This window comes from Oncorhynchus tshawytscha, linkage group LG06, assembly GCF_018296145.1.
Source record: "Oncorhynchus tshawytscha isolate Ot180627B linkage group LG06, Otsh_v2.0, whole genome shotgun sequence".
NCBI classification, from domain to species: domain Eukaryota; kingdom Metazoa; phylum Chordata; class Actinopteri; order Salmoniformes; family Salmonidae; genus Oncorhynchus; species Oncorhynchus tshawytscha.
Window position 1 is genome coordinate 52,734,187 of NC_056434.1, and position 14,548 is coordinate 52,748,734.

The following is a 14,548-nucleotide window of genomic DNA, read 5'->3' on the forward strand; positions in this document are numbered from 1 at the left end:
TATGGGGGCAAGTTTTCAGAATTAGGTCAATCAGAGAGGATTTTGCTTTTTTCTTCTTTTACATGAATCCATGTTTGTTCTGAAATAAGTTGAGTCAAGTCAAGACAAATATTCTTAAAATGATCTGAGGCTAGGGTAAACTAATCTATGTTAAAACTAATTCAGATGACAGAAAAGACCTTACCAATAATTGTATGTGTGGGGTACAGAGATGAGGTAGTAATCCAAAATCATGTTATTATTGCACACAGAGTGAGTCCATGCAACTTTATTATGTGACTTGTCAAGCCAATTCTTACTTATTTTGGCTTACCAAAACAAAGGGGTTGAATACTTATTGACTCAAAACATTTCAGCTTTTAATTTTGAATCAATTTGTAAAAATGTCTTAAACATAATTCAACATTACGGGGTATTGTGTGTAGGCCATTGACAAAAAAGTCTCAATTTACTACAATCTAAATTCAGGCTGTAGCACAACAAAATGTGGAAAAGGTGAAAGGGTGTGAATACTTTCTGAAGGCACTGTATATCAATATACATACATATATGTATTTATATACATGACTGTATATTATAATATGCTTTGATATAAGCTGGCAATGACTGTCAGATCATATCAGAGAACATGCTTGAGGGCTATGATCTCTGTCTGTATGTGGCAATGCAAATTGCCCTCCACTTTGTCTGTGTCATGCCCTCCCTATGGCAGCACTGTCCCTTGTGTCAAACTGTCTGCCTGTCCCAGTCTACAAATACTGTCCCTGTGCGTTGTATTATATGTCCACACGCTTTATGTGTTTACTGTGGACTTGGGAATTTTTTTTTTAACCTTTTTTGAACAAGGCAAGTCAGCTAAGAACAAATTTTTATTTACAATGACAGCCTAGCCCAGCCAAACGATGCTGTGCCAATTGTGCACTCCCAATCACAGCCAGATGTGACTAGTATTGACACCTCTTGCACTGAGATGAAGTGCTTTTTAGAGCGCTGCACCACTCAAGAGCCCCAATGAATAAGGAAAGAGTTATGAGATTTTCACCATGTGTTTCAACATCTTGTTTTGTGTCACAATTTTTCATTGTTGTTTGTTTTGTCACCACAGACAATTTCAGTCACGTATGCACATAAATAATCACATGCATTGTACTAATATATTCCATTATTTTTTTCTTAAAACCTTTGAAAAAATATGGTGGCTTACTTTGGCATAATAAATTCTTATGTACTGTCGATCAGTCGAATTGACGGAATCTATCTATCTATCTAGATTTCCATCCCTACCCTATTTGTATCAGTCCATACCATAACTCCCCTACCCCTTCATAGCAAGGCCATATCATGTTTCATTTTGGATTCATTTGGGTGATTTGCTGTGTCCGTATGTAAACGTTTTTGCCCTCCACTCATTTATTATTTCGTTCTCTCCATTGCCCCTCCATCTTCATCCACCCCCTCCCCCTTTTCTTCCCCTAATCCAGAGCAACATCCATTCGTCTGAGTCCCCTGTTCTCTCCATCCCCTTCATAGGAATGATTGTAATATTGGGAGTGGTTTGGTGCTGGTTGTCCGAGCTGGCGTTCCAGAAAGCAAGGTAGGAGGAAGAATGCTTCTCTGTCTGTCGGTCCTCTGCACTTTGTTATGTCCATATAGATAGTTACTGTACGTAAAATTAAGGCCCTATCTTAAAGTAAAGTAACTTGCAGGGGAATGGAAGCATTTTACAAGCTAGGCCATATAAAACAATCTAAACAAACCCTAAATACATGTCCTGGGTGTTTGTCATCCAGAAACTGCTACTTTGAATAACTTTGAATACTTTTTTTCGGAGCCAATTCTAATTTGGGACTAGGCCCTGCCATTAACATTGCCATGGAAATGACGCAAGCTGCAACTTCATTGACTGGGTCCAGACATTTGGAACGTTGACTTATTATTGTACAGTAAGGGGAGTGAGAGCTCTCACATCCAAATATTAAAGGGTTTCCACCCTAGAAATGAAATGTGTTACATCATCATGATAATTGTGTGTAACTACGTTTGTTAGCTAGCTAGCAAGCTTGACCAGAGAGAGAGAGCACTGCAGGTTTTGAAGTCAATTTATCTGCAACAGATTTCCACAAAGATTTTAATTTTTTTAATGTAACCTTTATTTAACTAGGCAAGCCGGTTAAGAACAAATTCTTATTTACAATGACGGCCTAGGAACAGTGGGTTAAATGCCTTGTTCAGGGGCAAAATGACAGATTTTTACCTTATCAGCTCAGGGATTCGATCTAGCAACCTTTCGGTTACTGGCCCAACGCTCTAACCACTAGGCTACCTGCCGCCACATGTTTCTCCCAATCTTATTATAAGTACAGAAACATTTGTTTGCCAAAAATGTTGTTCTCACATATTAGTTATTGAACACTGTAAATAATAGGAATTAGTGGTTTGGGGTGGATTATTCCTTTAAGCAAAATTACTGTGAAATACAAGATGTATTTGCATTGAAACCTTGATACTCATTGTGCAATATAGCTAAGCCCTGTTAAACTTCAAAGTAAACGATATTCAATATTAGCTACAGTAGGCCTAGGCTATGTAGACATATACTACTGTTCAAAAGTTTGGGGTCACTTAGAAATATCCTTGTTTTTGAAAGAACAAGCAGTTAAAGCAGTTAAAGTCAGTTAAAGTAAACAAGCAGTTAAAGTCAGTTAAAATAACATCAAATTGATCAGAAATACAGTGTAGACATGGTTCATGTTGTAAATGACTATTGTAGCTGGAAACGTCTGATTTAAAAAAAATGTAATATCTACATAGCCGTACAGAGGCCCATTATCAACAACCATCACTCCTGTGTTCCAATGCCATGTTGTGTTAGCTAATCCAAGTCATTTTAAAAGGCTAATTGATCATTAGAAAACCATTTTGCAATTATGTTAGCACAATTCAAAATAAATACTACCTGCAAAACACCAGTCTCAACGTTAACAGTGAAGAGGCGACTCCGGGATGCTGGCCTTCTAGCCAGAGTTCCTCTGTCCAGTGTCTGTGTTCTTTTGCCCATTTTAATATTTTCTTTTTTATTGGCCAGTCTGAGATATGGCTTTTTCTTTGCAACTCTGCCTAGAAGGCCAGCATCCCTGGGTCACCTCTTCACTGTTGATGTTGAGACTGATGTTTTGCGGGTACTATTTAATGAAGCTGCCAGTTGAGGACTTGCCTTTGTTACAACTATGAAACAGAAAGCATTGGTGTTGGATCCCGGTATAAGCTTCTCTTATAACTACAAAATACAAATAAATACCCCAACCACCAAGAAGTACGGTCAGTAAGATGCATAGTCAAATGACAAAAACATCAGTAGCCTAAACATCATTACAAGCACCAAGTGTGCTTGATAATGGAGAATATCATCACAAAAGCAATAATGGCATTATGAATATAAGTGTTGATATGACAGCAGTCAAAAAGTCAGCTTTCAGTTGAAGCATGTCCATGTCACATAGCCTAAACAACGAAAGCTGTTGAGTGCATTGCTGATTTTATGTCTTGCTTGAGAATTAGGGCCGGCTCCCTCAGTGATGACATTTGTGGTGATAATAGCCCGTAGAATTTTCACCGGCTTGTTCTATTCCAAACCCTGCCATCCTCTCTCCTGTCTCCCCGTTTCATTTGGTGGTGGCGTGGGCACCGGCACAGTGCAGACAGTTCTAGCTTCTTTTTTTTTTTAGCTTAACTCCGGAGGTGAAGATTCAGGTTGAGGCTCAGAATCACAAGAATTACTCAACAGAGAAGTCATCACGATTAATTTCCTCCCCTCCATCAGAAGTCGTTTTAATTCAGATTTTGTAGAAACGCTAACGAGTGCATCCATTCGTCTTGGTCTTCGTGACATTGTAAATTAGGCACGCTCTCACTGTGTACACCAAGTAGGCCAGAGTAGACTGATATAGTACATAACATTTTGAGATTATATAATTAGAATAGTTCAATACAATATAATGGACCGCCCTGTTCTTCATTCACAATTGGTGATTACATAATTATGCATAGTTCACTTCCATTTTCCCCATCATACTTTAAGCCTACTTCATGTATTTCATCTCTTACTATACTGAACAAAAATATAAAACGCAACATGTAACAATTTCAAAGATTATGCTAAGTTACAGTTCATATAAGGAAATCAATCAATGGAAAAACATTCATTAGGCCCTAATCTATGGATTTCACATGACTGGGCAGACAATCAGAGTGAGTTTGGTGTTCATCGACTATCGGGAGAAGGAGGGGATCAGGCCCTAATGTCGAGAGAAGGCGGGGCAATGGGGAAAACCATATACGACATGCCATCCTAAAACTGTCTATAACACCAGTTCTAACAATGGCAAGGACAGAGTGGGGCATGACTTTAAAGATTGCACAGTAATACATTCCTTACATTCATGAGCAGTCCAAATGAGTGCTTTAGCAGTTCTATTGTGGGTTTTATAGTAACGACATGTAACTATACAAATGTGTTAGCCTGACTGTTAATGTGGCATGAACACAAACAGTCATGGTGTATTCATCTGATTGTAATACAAATAACTTAGTAGTAATAGGTTACCTTCGCACGTTAGTCCAAAATAGCATCCGATCGACTGAAACAGCACCCTTCTGTCTTGTAGCCCCATGTATCTGATGTGGTTTGGTCAAAAAATGATGTCATTGCCATACTATTTTAGTCCAGACAGCATCAGATACATGGGCTACACATCCTGAGATAGAGAGACGCTGTTTCGCTTGCTCAGATGCTTTATCTGACAATGATGGGTCTTTCTGACAGCGCCTGTCTCAGTCAAATAAATTATCAATATTTTATTTGGACAGGCAAGGAGGTACGTTAGGGCGGGCCAGGAGCCCTGGCTGTAAATGTAGGCATTAAATTGCAAAGCAGGACATCCGCTGTTTCCCATTGAGCTAAACTCTTTGAAAATGGCAAGTTTACGTTCTCATCCATAAACGCACGTCAAGTGCAAGTGTGCTGTTCAGCAATGTAAGGGAAGCTTTATGTGAGTTGAGGGCTTGCGAAGTTCACATTGCATACAGCACCTGTCATCCCAACATCTGATATGTGTTTCTTGCACAGTGAAATTCGCTGCTGAAGCTATGGCCTACTCTTTTAGTTAAAAACACCTTACAAGTACAGTTATTTCTGAAATGTTGCATGTGCAGGATAATGGAAAGACACAATGTACAAAATATATTGATGGGGAGAGTTTAAAGGTGAAAGAATAGACCTATGGCTAGTAGGCTACGACAGTGTGATGCTGATCAAATTCACAACCATTAGGAAAATAGAAATTCCAGCAACCGGTCACCTACATAATGATTAATCATTTATCAATGGGAGTTAAGCATGTGGTGGTCAATGCCGACAATACATTTGAATTTGAGTGTGTAAACTCTAGAAACCGACAGAATTGTTCTCTCTTGCAAAGTGGTAAATCCACTACAGTAGTCCCGTTAGGCCTTATATTTAGCCTACGAATGATGGTTAAGGATGAGCTTTTAAATAGGTAGCCTTCATCTTTAGCCTATTCATCTTCACTTGTCTCCTGCGCAATAACGCACTTTTGCTTGCCTCTCCGGCTGACCTTTTAGCAATTCCTCTAAGCTTTGTTGAGTCATAGGGGAAAACTAGGCTACAATTTTTTGGGCAGTTATTTTGAATACGTTTTGTTACTATTAGCCTATTTGAGGAGAGAAGCAACCTTGCTTTTGGTTGCTGAATATAAATACAGCATAGGCTAAATCAACTGGTGGGGAAAAGTTTGACAGGAGATTAATTGATACATTGTTGCACGGACATTATGCACTGGAGAGGCAGATATCTGTAGTCTACTGAGAAAAATAAGATCCAAAAGAGTTCCCAACCATTAGAAAAATAGAAATGACCTGCAAACCACTTGAGCATCAAGCATTACAGGCCATCATAAATCAGCATTCTAAAATGTTTCTACCCGGTCACTGATGTAATAATATGAACCCAAAAGCATGGCGATTTACAGTTACAGTTAGAACCTAGTGTTTCCATTTCCCTTTAAAGTAAAGTAAGACAGATGCTGGTTCAAATCCATCTCGAAGGACCACGAAGATTGTCCGAAATGTTTATTTTGGTTACTACTGCTGTTGTGTAGTTTTGGTTTGATCAGGTGTTCAGAGTTGACATAGGAGTTGAGATAGAGTATCAATGATATATGTTTAAGAAATAAGGAGAATATACCACGGCTAAGGGCTGTCCTTACCCACGACACAACGCGGAGTGCCTGGATACAGCCCCTAGTCGTGGTATATTGGCCATATACCACAAACCCCTGAGGTGCGTTATTGCTATTATAAACTGGTTACCAACATAATTAGAGCAGTCAAAATAAATGTTTTGTCATACCCGCGTGTATACAGTCTGATGTACCACGGGTGTCAGCAAATCAGCATTCAGGGCTCAAACCACCCAGTTTATAAATGTGGATAATTACTAGTCTCGTGCCAGTCAGTTTGTGCTTTAGCCAAGTCTCTTCATTCATTGTCAGGTAAGGCAGAGAGAAGTTGGCTACAGCACATACTGTTACGGTTTTCTAGGTGTGAAGGAGAGTCGGACCAAACTGCAGCGTGTAGATTGCGATCCATGTTTAATGAACAACGTAAACACGAATGAATACAAAACACTACAAAACAATAAACGTAACGAAAACCGAAACAGCCTATACTTGTGACAGGAACAAAGACACTAAGGACAATCACCCACGACAAACTCAAAGAATATGGCTGCCTAAATATGGTTCCCAATCAGAGACAACGATAAACACCTGCCTCTGATTGAGAACCACTCCAGACAGCAATAGACCTTGCTAGATAACCCCACTAGCTACAATCCCAATACACACACACCAAAACCCCAAGACAAAACACACCACAATACAAAAACCCCATGCCACACCCTGGCCTGACCCAATACATGAAGAAAAACACAAAATACTTAGACCAGGGCGTGACAGAACTCCCCACCCTAAGGTGCGGACTCCCGAACGCACCTCAAAACAATAGGGAGGGTCCGGGTGGGCGTCTGTCCATGGTGGCGGCTCCGGCGCGGGACGTGGAACCCACTCAGTTAATGTCTTAGTCCCCTCTCCTCGCGTCCCTGGATAGTCCACCCTCGCCGCCGACCATGGCCTAGTAGTCCTCACCCAGAAACCCACTGGACTGAGGAGCAGATCGGGACTGAAGGACAGCTCGGGACTGAGGCAGCTCGGGACTGAGGCGAAGCTCGGGAGTGAGAGAAAGCTCGGGAGCGAGAGAAAGCTCGGGAGCGCGAGAAAGCACGGGAGCGCGAGAAAGCTCAGGGGTAGCGCGAGAACCAGCCTGGCTGGCTGGTAGGTAGATCTACCAGATCCTGGCTGGCTGGTGGTTTGGCAGCAGATCCTGGCTGACTGGCAGATCCTGGCTGACTGGCAGATCTGGAAGAGTCTGGTTGACTGGCAGATCTGGAAGAGTCTGGTTGACTGGCAGATCTGGAAGAGTCTGGTTGACTGGCAGATCTGGAAGAGTCTGGTTGACTGGCAGATCTGGAAGAGTCTGGCTGACTGGCAGATCTGGAAGAGTCTGGCTGACTGGCAGATCTGGAAGAGTCTGGCTGACTGGCGGATCTGGAAGAGTCTGGCTGACTGGCGGATCTGGAAGATTCTGGCTGACTGGCGGATCTGGAAGAGTCTGGCTGACTGGCGGATCTGGAAGAGTCTGGCTGACTGGCGGATCCTGGCAGACTGAAAGATCTGGCTGCTCCATGCTGACTGGCGGCTCTGGCTGCTCCACGCTGACTGGCGGCTCTGGCTGCTCCATGTAGGCTGACAGCTCTGGCGGCTTCTTACAGACTGGAAGCTCTGGCGGCTCCGTGCAGACTGGCAGCTCCTTGCAGACTGGCAGCTCCTTACAGACTGACAGCTCCTTGCAGACTGACAGCTCCTTGCAGACTGGCAGCTCCTTGCAGACTGGCAGCTCCTTGCAGACTGGCAGCTCGGGCTGCTTCATGCAGACTGGCAGCTCTGGCTGCTTCATGCAGACTGGCAGCTCTGGCTGCTCCATGCAGACTGACAGCTCTGGCTGCTCCATGCAGACTGACAGCTCTGGCTGCTCCATGCAGACTGACAGCTCTGGCTGCTCCATGCAGACTGACAGCTCCTTGCAGACTGACAGCTCTGGCTGTTCCATGCAGACTGGCAGCTCTGGCTGCTCCATGCAGACTGACAGCTCTGGCTGCTCCATGCAGACTGACATCTCTGGCTGCTCCATGCAGACTGACATCTCTGGCTGCTCCATGCAGACTGACATCTCTGGCTGCTCCATGCAGACTGACAGCTCTGGCTGCTCCATGCAGACTGACAGCTCTGGCTGCTCCATGCAGACTGACAGCTCTGGCAGACCATGCAGCTCTGGCTGCTCCTTGCAGACTGACAGCTCTGGCTGCTCCATGCAGCCTGGCAGCTCTGGCTGCTCCATGCAGGCTGGCAGCTCTGGCTGCTCCATGCAGGCTGGCAGCTCTGGCTGCTCCATGCAGGCTGGCAGCTCTGGCTGCGCTGAACAGGCAGGAGACTCCAGCAGCGCTGTAGAGGAGGAAGGCTCTGACAGCGCTGAACAGGCGGGAGCCTCCGGCAGCACAGGAGAGGAGGAAGGCTCTGGCTGCGCTAAACAGGTGGGAGAATCCAGCAGCGCTGTAGAGGAGGAAGGCTCTGGCAGCGCTGAACAGACAGGAGACTCCGACAGCGCAGGAGAGGAGAAAGGCTCCGGCAGCACTGGAGAGGCGAGGCGCACTGTAGGCCTGATGCGTGGTGCTGGTACTGGTGGTACTGAACCGAGGACACGCACAGGAAGCCTGGTGCGGGGAGCTGCTACCGGAGGGCTGGGGTGTGGAGGTGGTACTGGATAGACCGGACCGTGCAGGCGCACTGGAGCTCTTGAGCACCGAGCCTGCCCAACCTTACCTGGCTCGATGCCCACTCTAGCCCGGCCGATACGAGGAGCTGGAATATACCGCACCGGGCTATGCACCCGCACTGGGGACACCGTGCGCACCACTGCATAACACGGTGCCTGCCCGGTCTCTCTAGCCCCCCGGTAACCACAGGGAGTTTGCACAGGTCTCCTACCTGGCATAGCCATACTCCCTGTGAGCCCCCCCCCAAGACATTTTTGGGGCTGACTCTCGGGCTTCCGTCCGCGCCGCCGTGCTTGCTTCGCCAACCGTGTTCCCTCGTATCGCCGGCTCCTCTCTCCGGCTGCCTCTGCTCTCCTAAGTGCCTCCACCTGTTCCCATGGAAGGCGATCCCTTCCCGCCAGGATCTCCTCCCATGTGTAGCAACCCTTGCCATCCAATATATCGTCCCATGTCCAATCCTCATTGTGCCGCTGTTGCTGCCTTTGTTGCCTCTCCTGTGGCTCCTGCCTGTTGACACGCTGCTTGGTCCGTTTGTGGTGGGTGATTCTGTTACGGTTTTCTAGGTGTGAAGGAGAGTCGGACCAAACTGCAGCGTGTAGATTGCGATCCATGTTTAATGAACAACGTAAACACGAATTAACACAAAACACTACAAAACAATAAACGTAACGAAAACCGAAACAGCCTATACTTGTGTCAACTAACACAGCGACAGGAACAAAGACACTAAGGACAATCACCCACGACAAACTCAAAGAATATGGCTGCCTAAATATGGTTCCCAATCGGAGACAACGATAAACACCTGCCTCTGATTGAGAACCACTCCAGACAGCCATAGACCTTGCTAGATAACCCCACTAGCTACAATCCCAATACACACACACCAAAACCCCAAGACAAAACACACCACAATACAAAAACCCCATGCCACACCCTGGCCTGACCCAATACATGAAGAAAAACACAAAATACTTAGACCAGGGCGTGACACATACAGTATGGTACCAGACAAAGTAATCGCTAGCTAGAGGGTGGCAATTAGAAAGTCCCATTTATCGTAAGATGTACATGCATAAAACATACCAAGTATTTTTGAGTGACAGACATGGGACGGTAGGTAGTTTCACATAGTGCTTTCATGTATGACATCACTGTTATATTTTAGATAATTTTTGTTGTAACGTCAGCAAATTATTTAATGTCGAATGTGTACATATTTGTGATTTAAATATTTGATGACAGTTTTCAGTGCACGTTTGGCGTAAATGTGTTTGTGTGCATGTTTATTTCATATTTTTATTTATTGTATGCCTTACTAAGTGTGCAAAGGTCTCTAAAAATCCACCCCTAACCTTTGTCTCTGCATCCTCAGGGGAGTGATATAGAATGGAACCCTATTCTGACAGTCACCGCAGCAACAGCTGCACTTCTGATCATGGTTAGCTTGTTGAGAGCCTTGACCTGATGTTGAGCAGAAAGACAACAACTGTATACGGACAAAGACAGTGATGTCTGCTTATAGACCGCTACCTTCCATTCTACCCTCCTATCACGTCTATCTGGGACCCTACCAGGGCACCAACAACACATCAGACACCATTCCTCTAATTCATAGCTTGGAAGCAGCAAAATATATTTAGATGGCAACTATTCAGAAAAACACAGGATTTGTGGAAGGAATGTTCTGAAATTGGTAGATAAAGTGATGTGCTGCCACAGCTTTTCAGATGAAAACAGATGGATTAATTTTCTCCCCTGTTCTGGGGAACACATGTCAAGACTTATTAAGAGAGTGTCTTCACGAAGCTAAGAAGAGAGTGTGAATACATAGTTTCAATGGGAGAGTACCTGTTGAGCCTAAATCTATGTCTACTCCTGTCGTAGCCTATTCCTTTCCTGTCTCTCTGTTGATTTGCTTAAGTCCTCCTGAGTTTGAATGTCCAGTATTATTCTTATACAACACTCACCTTGTGTCTTTCTACATGAATTTATTGTGCTACTATCAATGTTGAGTCCTCTATTGATTTGCCTTTGTGATTAGTTCTCTTTAACAATAGCAACCTCTGCATCTTGCACAATTGCTGAATAAAGCTCTTTAACTCATGATATTGTAAATAAGTACTAACAGAAATGTTCTTCAAATATAATTATATCTGTGTACTGAATTATTTAAAGCGCCTGTCAAACTCATTCCACGGAGGACCAAGTGTCTGCAGGTTTTCGCCCTTGTACTAATTCGTAAGCAACTCCCCTCACTTGGTTGTCTAGGTCTTGATTGAAAGGGAGAAAAAAACTAAATAAACAATCGGCACTCCGTGGAATGAGTTTGACACCTCTGATTTAAAGGAATATGTCAAATACATGAAATAATTATGTATTTTGAATAGCTTGTGTCTTGTGAATAGCTAAAACCCTAGGGATTTCTCTGAATTAAAGTGAAATTAGTCATGAAGGTCTAGTCTAGAGTGGCAGATACTTTCCCCTAAAGGCAATAACAAATTTATAACACATACACTATGTTCTCATCAATATACACTGTTGTGAAAAAGTTTTTGCCCACTTTCTGATTCTTTACTTTTGCATATTTTTGATACTGAATGTTATCAGATCTTCAACCAAAATCTAACATTAGATAAAGATAACCTGAGTGAACAAATAACGCACCAATTAATACTTATTTCATAAACAATGTTATGCAACACCCAATAGGTGAAAAAGTAGTTGCCCCCTTACGCTCTATAACTGGTTGTGCCACCTTTAGCTGCCATTAATCCACCCAAACGTTTCCTGTAGTTGTTAGGCCATTCCACAAATGTCGCTGAGTTAAAGCAGATCTGCATGGAAGTGTGGGACAAGATTCTTTCACAGTGAAGTGAACAACTACAGGTAGTGTTTGGTTGTAGTCATTGTAGCTAAAAGTGGCACAACCAGTCATTGATTGTAAGGGGTCAGTTATTTTTTCACACAGGGGAACTGGGTGTTGCATAACTTTCTTAATTAAATTATTAAAATATATTTGTTATTTGTAAGCTCAGGTTCCCTTTATCTAATATTAGGTTTTGGTTGAAGATCTGATAATATTCAGTATAAAAAATAGGCAAAAATAGAGAAAATCAGAGAGGGGCAAATACTTTCACGGCACTGTACATGTACATTTACTTAAAAATACAAAGATCATTCCACTCGTTCTATCTTTAGTGAGGATGAGGATGTTCAATCTTTGTGTCCAAGTTGTAAATACCTATTTGTTATGGTTTCCTCATTAAAGAGAGAAGAGTGTGTGAGATAAGCTCAGCTCTTCTAAAGCACCTGTCAACCCTAGCCCGGTGTTTCAAGCCTATGTTTTTCCACCTCACCCACATAGGACTGTCCTAGCTATGTTTGTCCACAGTCACAGTCACTTAAAAAAAAAGAATTTAACTTAGCCTAGGGCACTGTCAAACAGACTTGGGTTAAAAATCTCAAATCAGTTCAAATACCTCATCCGTGCTTGATTGAGCTTGTTTGTTGAATGCACCAATACAATAGTCCCAAAATTGCAAACCACACCCACCACATCTGGCACTTCAGGCAGGCTAGAGAAAACACTCAGAGTATTTGGAAGACGTCAAATAGTATTTGAACCCAGGTCTGTCGCCGGTAAAGCCTGCATGACTGCACTGTCATACTGTGACAGTGGAATCAGCCTCCCCCTAAAAAATAAATTCAGATTAATAAACAAGTCCACTCACATTCCAAGTAGGGTCACATTTGGAGGTGTCGCTGACACGTCTTTGATGTCTTCACCAGTTCCCCTTGAAATCTGAAATGTTTAGTGCAGTAACACATTAGTGTTAAATTACCTATTTGTAATGTATTGATCATGTTATCTACTTATTTGAACATACAGTAGCAGCTATTCAGACAAAGGACAGTGGGTATTTAACTTTGAACTTGTGAACATTTACAAAACACCTGTATGCACTAATCATGATTGAGTTTTCCCTGTATCCTCTCTCTTGTATTACTCACAATACTATTATTATTCAGTATTACTACTCTCGTTAAAATGTATATAAAAAGGAACCTACAGGTGTTTTTATGAGAAGGACAAGAGACTTTAGTGTCTTTGCTTGGTGTTTGCACATGTAGTTGAGACTGAGATGTCATTCAAATGAATTGTTCAGATTGTTCTAGTTCCAGGTACACAGCATGAGAATGTTGACAGTCAGCATTCCATAGTTTAATGCTCTTGTGGTCATACCAGAGATAGTACATTTACTTTCTACCATATCTGGTCATAACATGACAATAAGCATGAGTGTGGTGGTGGCAGAGGGTTGGTAGACTAAGTGGCAGCTAAACCAGTTTGATTGCAGAAACCATTCTTGAAATTGGATTGTTATGTCAATTATGTTAATTTTCTTTGCTAATTCAAAATATGTCTAGATTGAACTGTCACATTCAAATCCAAGGCAGCATTTTAAATGTTTTAAGTTCTCTGATAACACCAGGGAAATTTTGTGACACAGTAAAAGTATAACTACTTCCGAATTAAAAAACGCATGCTACATACAGTCTAAGAGAAATGTGTTACAGTTCATTTATGTTTAATATGATGTTTCTGTTCTACTCTGTATTTGATGTAAATAGTCAGAAGTGGTATAGAGTAATGGGAGAGATATATTTCTCCATGTGTAATAGATTTGTAGAAAGTCGATCTATTTTGAAAGAGCAGTGTATATTTGATAGCCAAATTAAGCTATATGTAAAAGCCTATTCATGGTGAGTTTATATAGACAATTGTTTTCCATACCTATGTTTGGTTGAGTAATCACTGGATGCATATAGAGGTCTTTTTTTCTTATTATTTGCCAGTATAAGTATGCTATCGCTAAAAATAAACAACCCACCAAAAGCAATACTGATCCTGTATTTCCTTGAGTTGTATATTTGCCTATGTTACAGATACAAATGTATCTTAATTTTTGTTGTGGGAGATCTAATAGTAGACAACAGTTAGTTCTCATTCAAGGTCCTACATCTTGACAGGCAATGTAGAACTTAGTGACTCACCTCTTCCGAAAAATAATGCATCTTAATGCTGCTCAACTTACTAAACTTCAGTCCCTATTCCTATATGACTGCAATAGTGCATATGAACGTTGCTTTATCCTGAACACAATTGTTTAAGCTTATTTTACCTATGCTTCATAGCAAATGCTATTGTATGTATATGAGTTATGAGCCTCTATTTCAGAGTTCTCAGTTTGCTGCTTTGCATTTGTTTCCCTTTGACTTTGTTGTTTTGAATATACAGTAGTTGTGGTCATTTTGATACCTGGAGGTATATTTTGTACCGTAAATGATTAGAAAAGTAAATTATAATCCATATGTGTCAGTGCCAATGATACGTATTAACACATACAGTGCATTCAGAAAGTATTCAGACCCCTTGACTTTTTCTACAATGTGTTATTCTAAATTGGATTTTTAAAAATCACACAAAAAAACTCTATACACCATACCCCATAATGACAAAGCAAAAACAGGTTTTATATAAATGTTTGCAAATGTATAAATAAAAAAAACTGATAT

The 14,548-nt window shown here is 42.1% G+C and overlaps 1 protein-coding gene across 3 annotated transcripts in view; it reads left to right on the forward strand.

The window, feature by feature from the left end:
- LOC112253501 (coiled-coil domain-containing protein 136) overlaps window positions 1–13,872 on the forward strand; it is a 60,573-nt gene extending 46,701 nt beyond the window's left edge. For 2 of the 3 annotated variants that reach the window (XM_042323382.1, XM_024425454.2), the window contains 2 exons: window positions 1,482–1,594; window positions 10,344–13,872. In XM_042323382.1, coding sequence (XP_042179316.1) covers window positions 1,482–1,594; window positions 10,344–10,356 — 126 coding nt within the window. In that variant the 3' untranslated portion in view covers window positions 10,357–13,872. The remainder of the gene's footprint in view (window positions 1–1,481; window positions 1,595–10,343) is intronic. The other variant, XR_006083632.1, reaches the window with a different exon arrangement.
- Window positions 13,873–14,548: the final 676 nt, after the last annotated feature.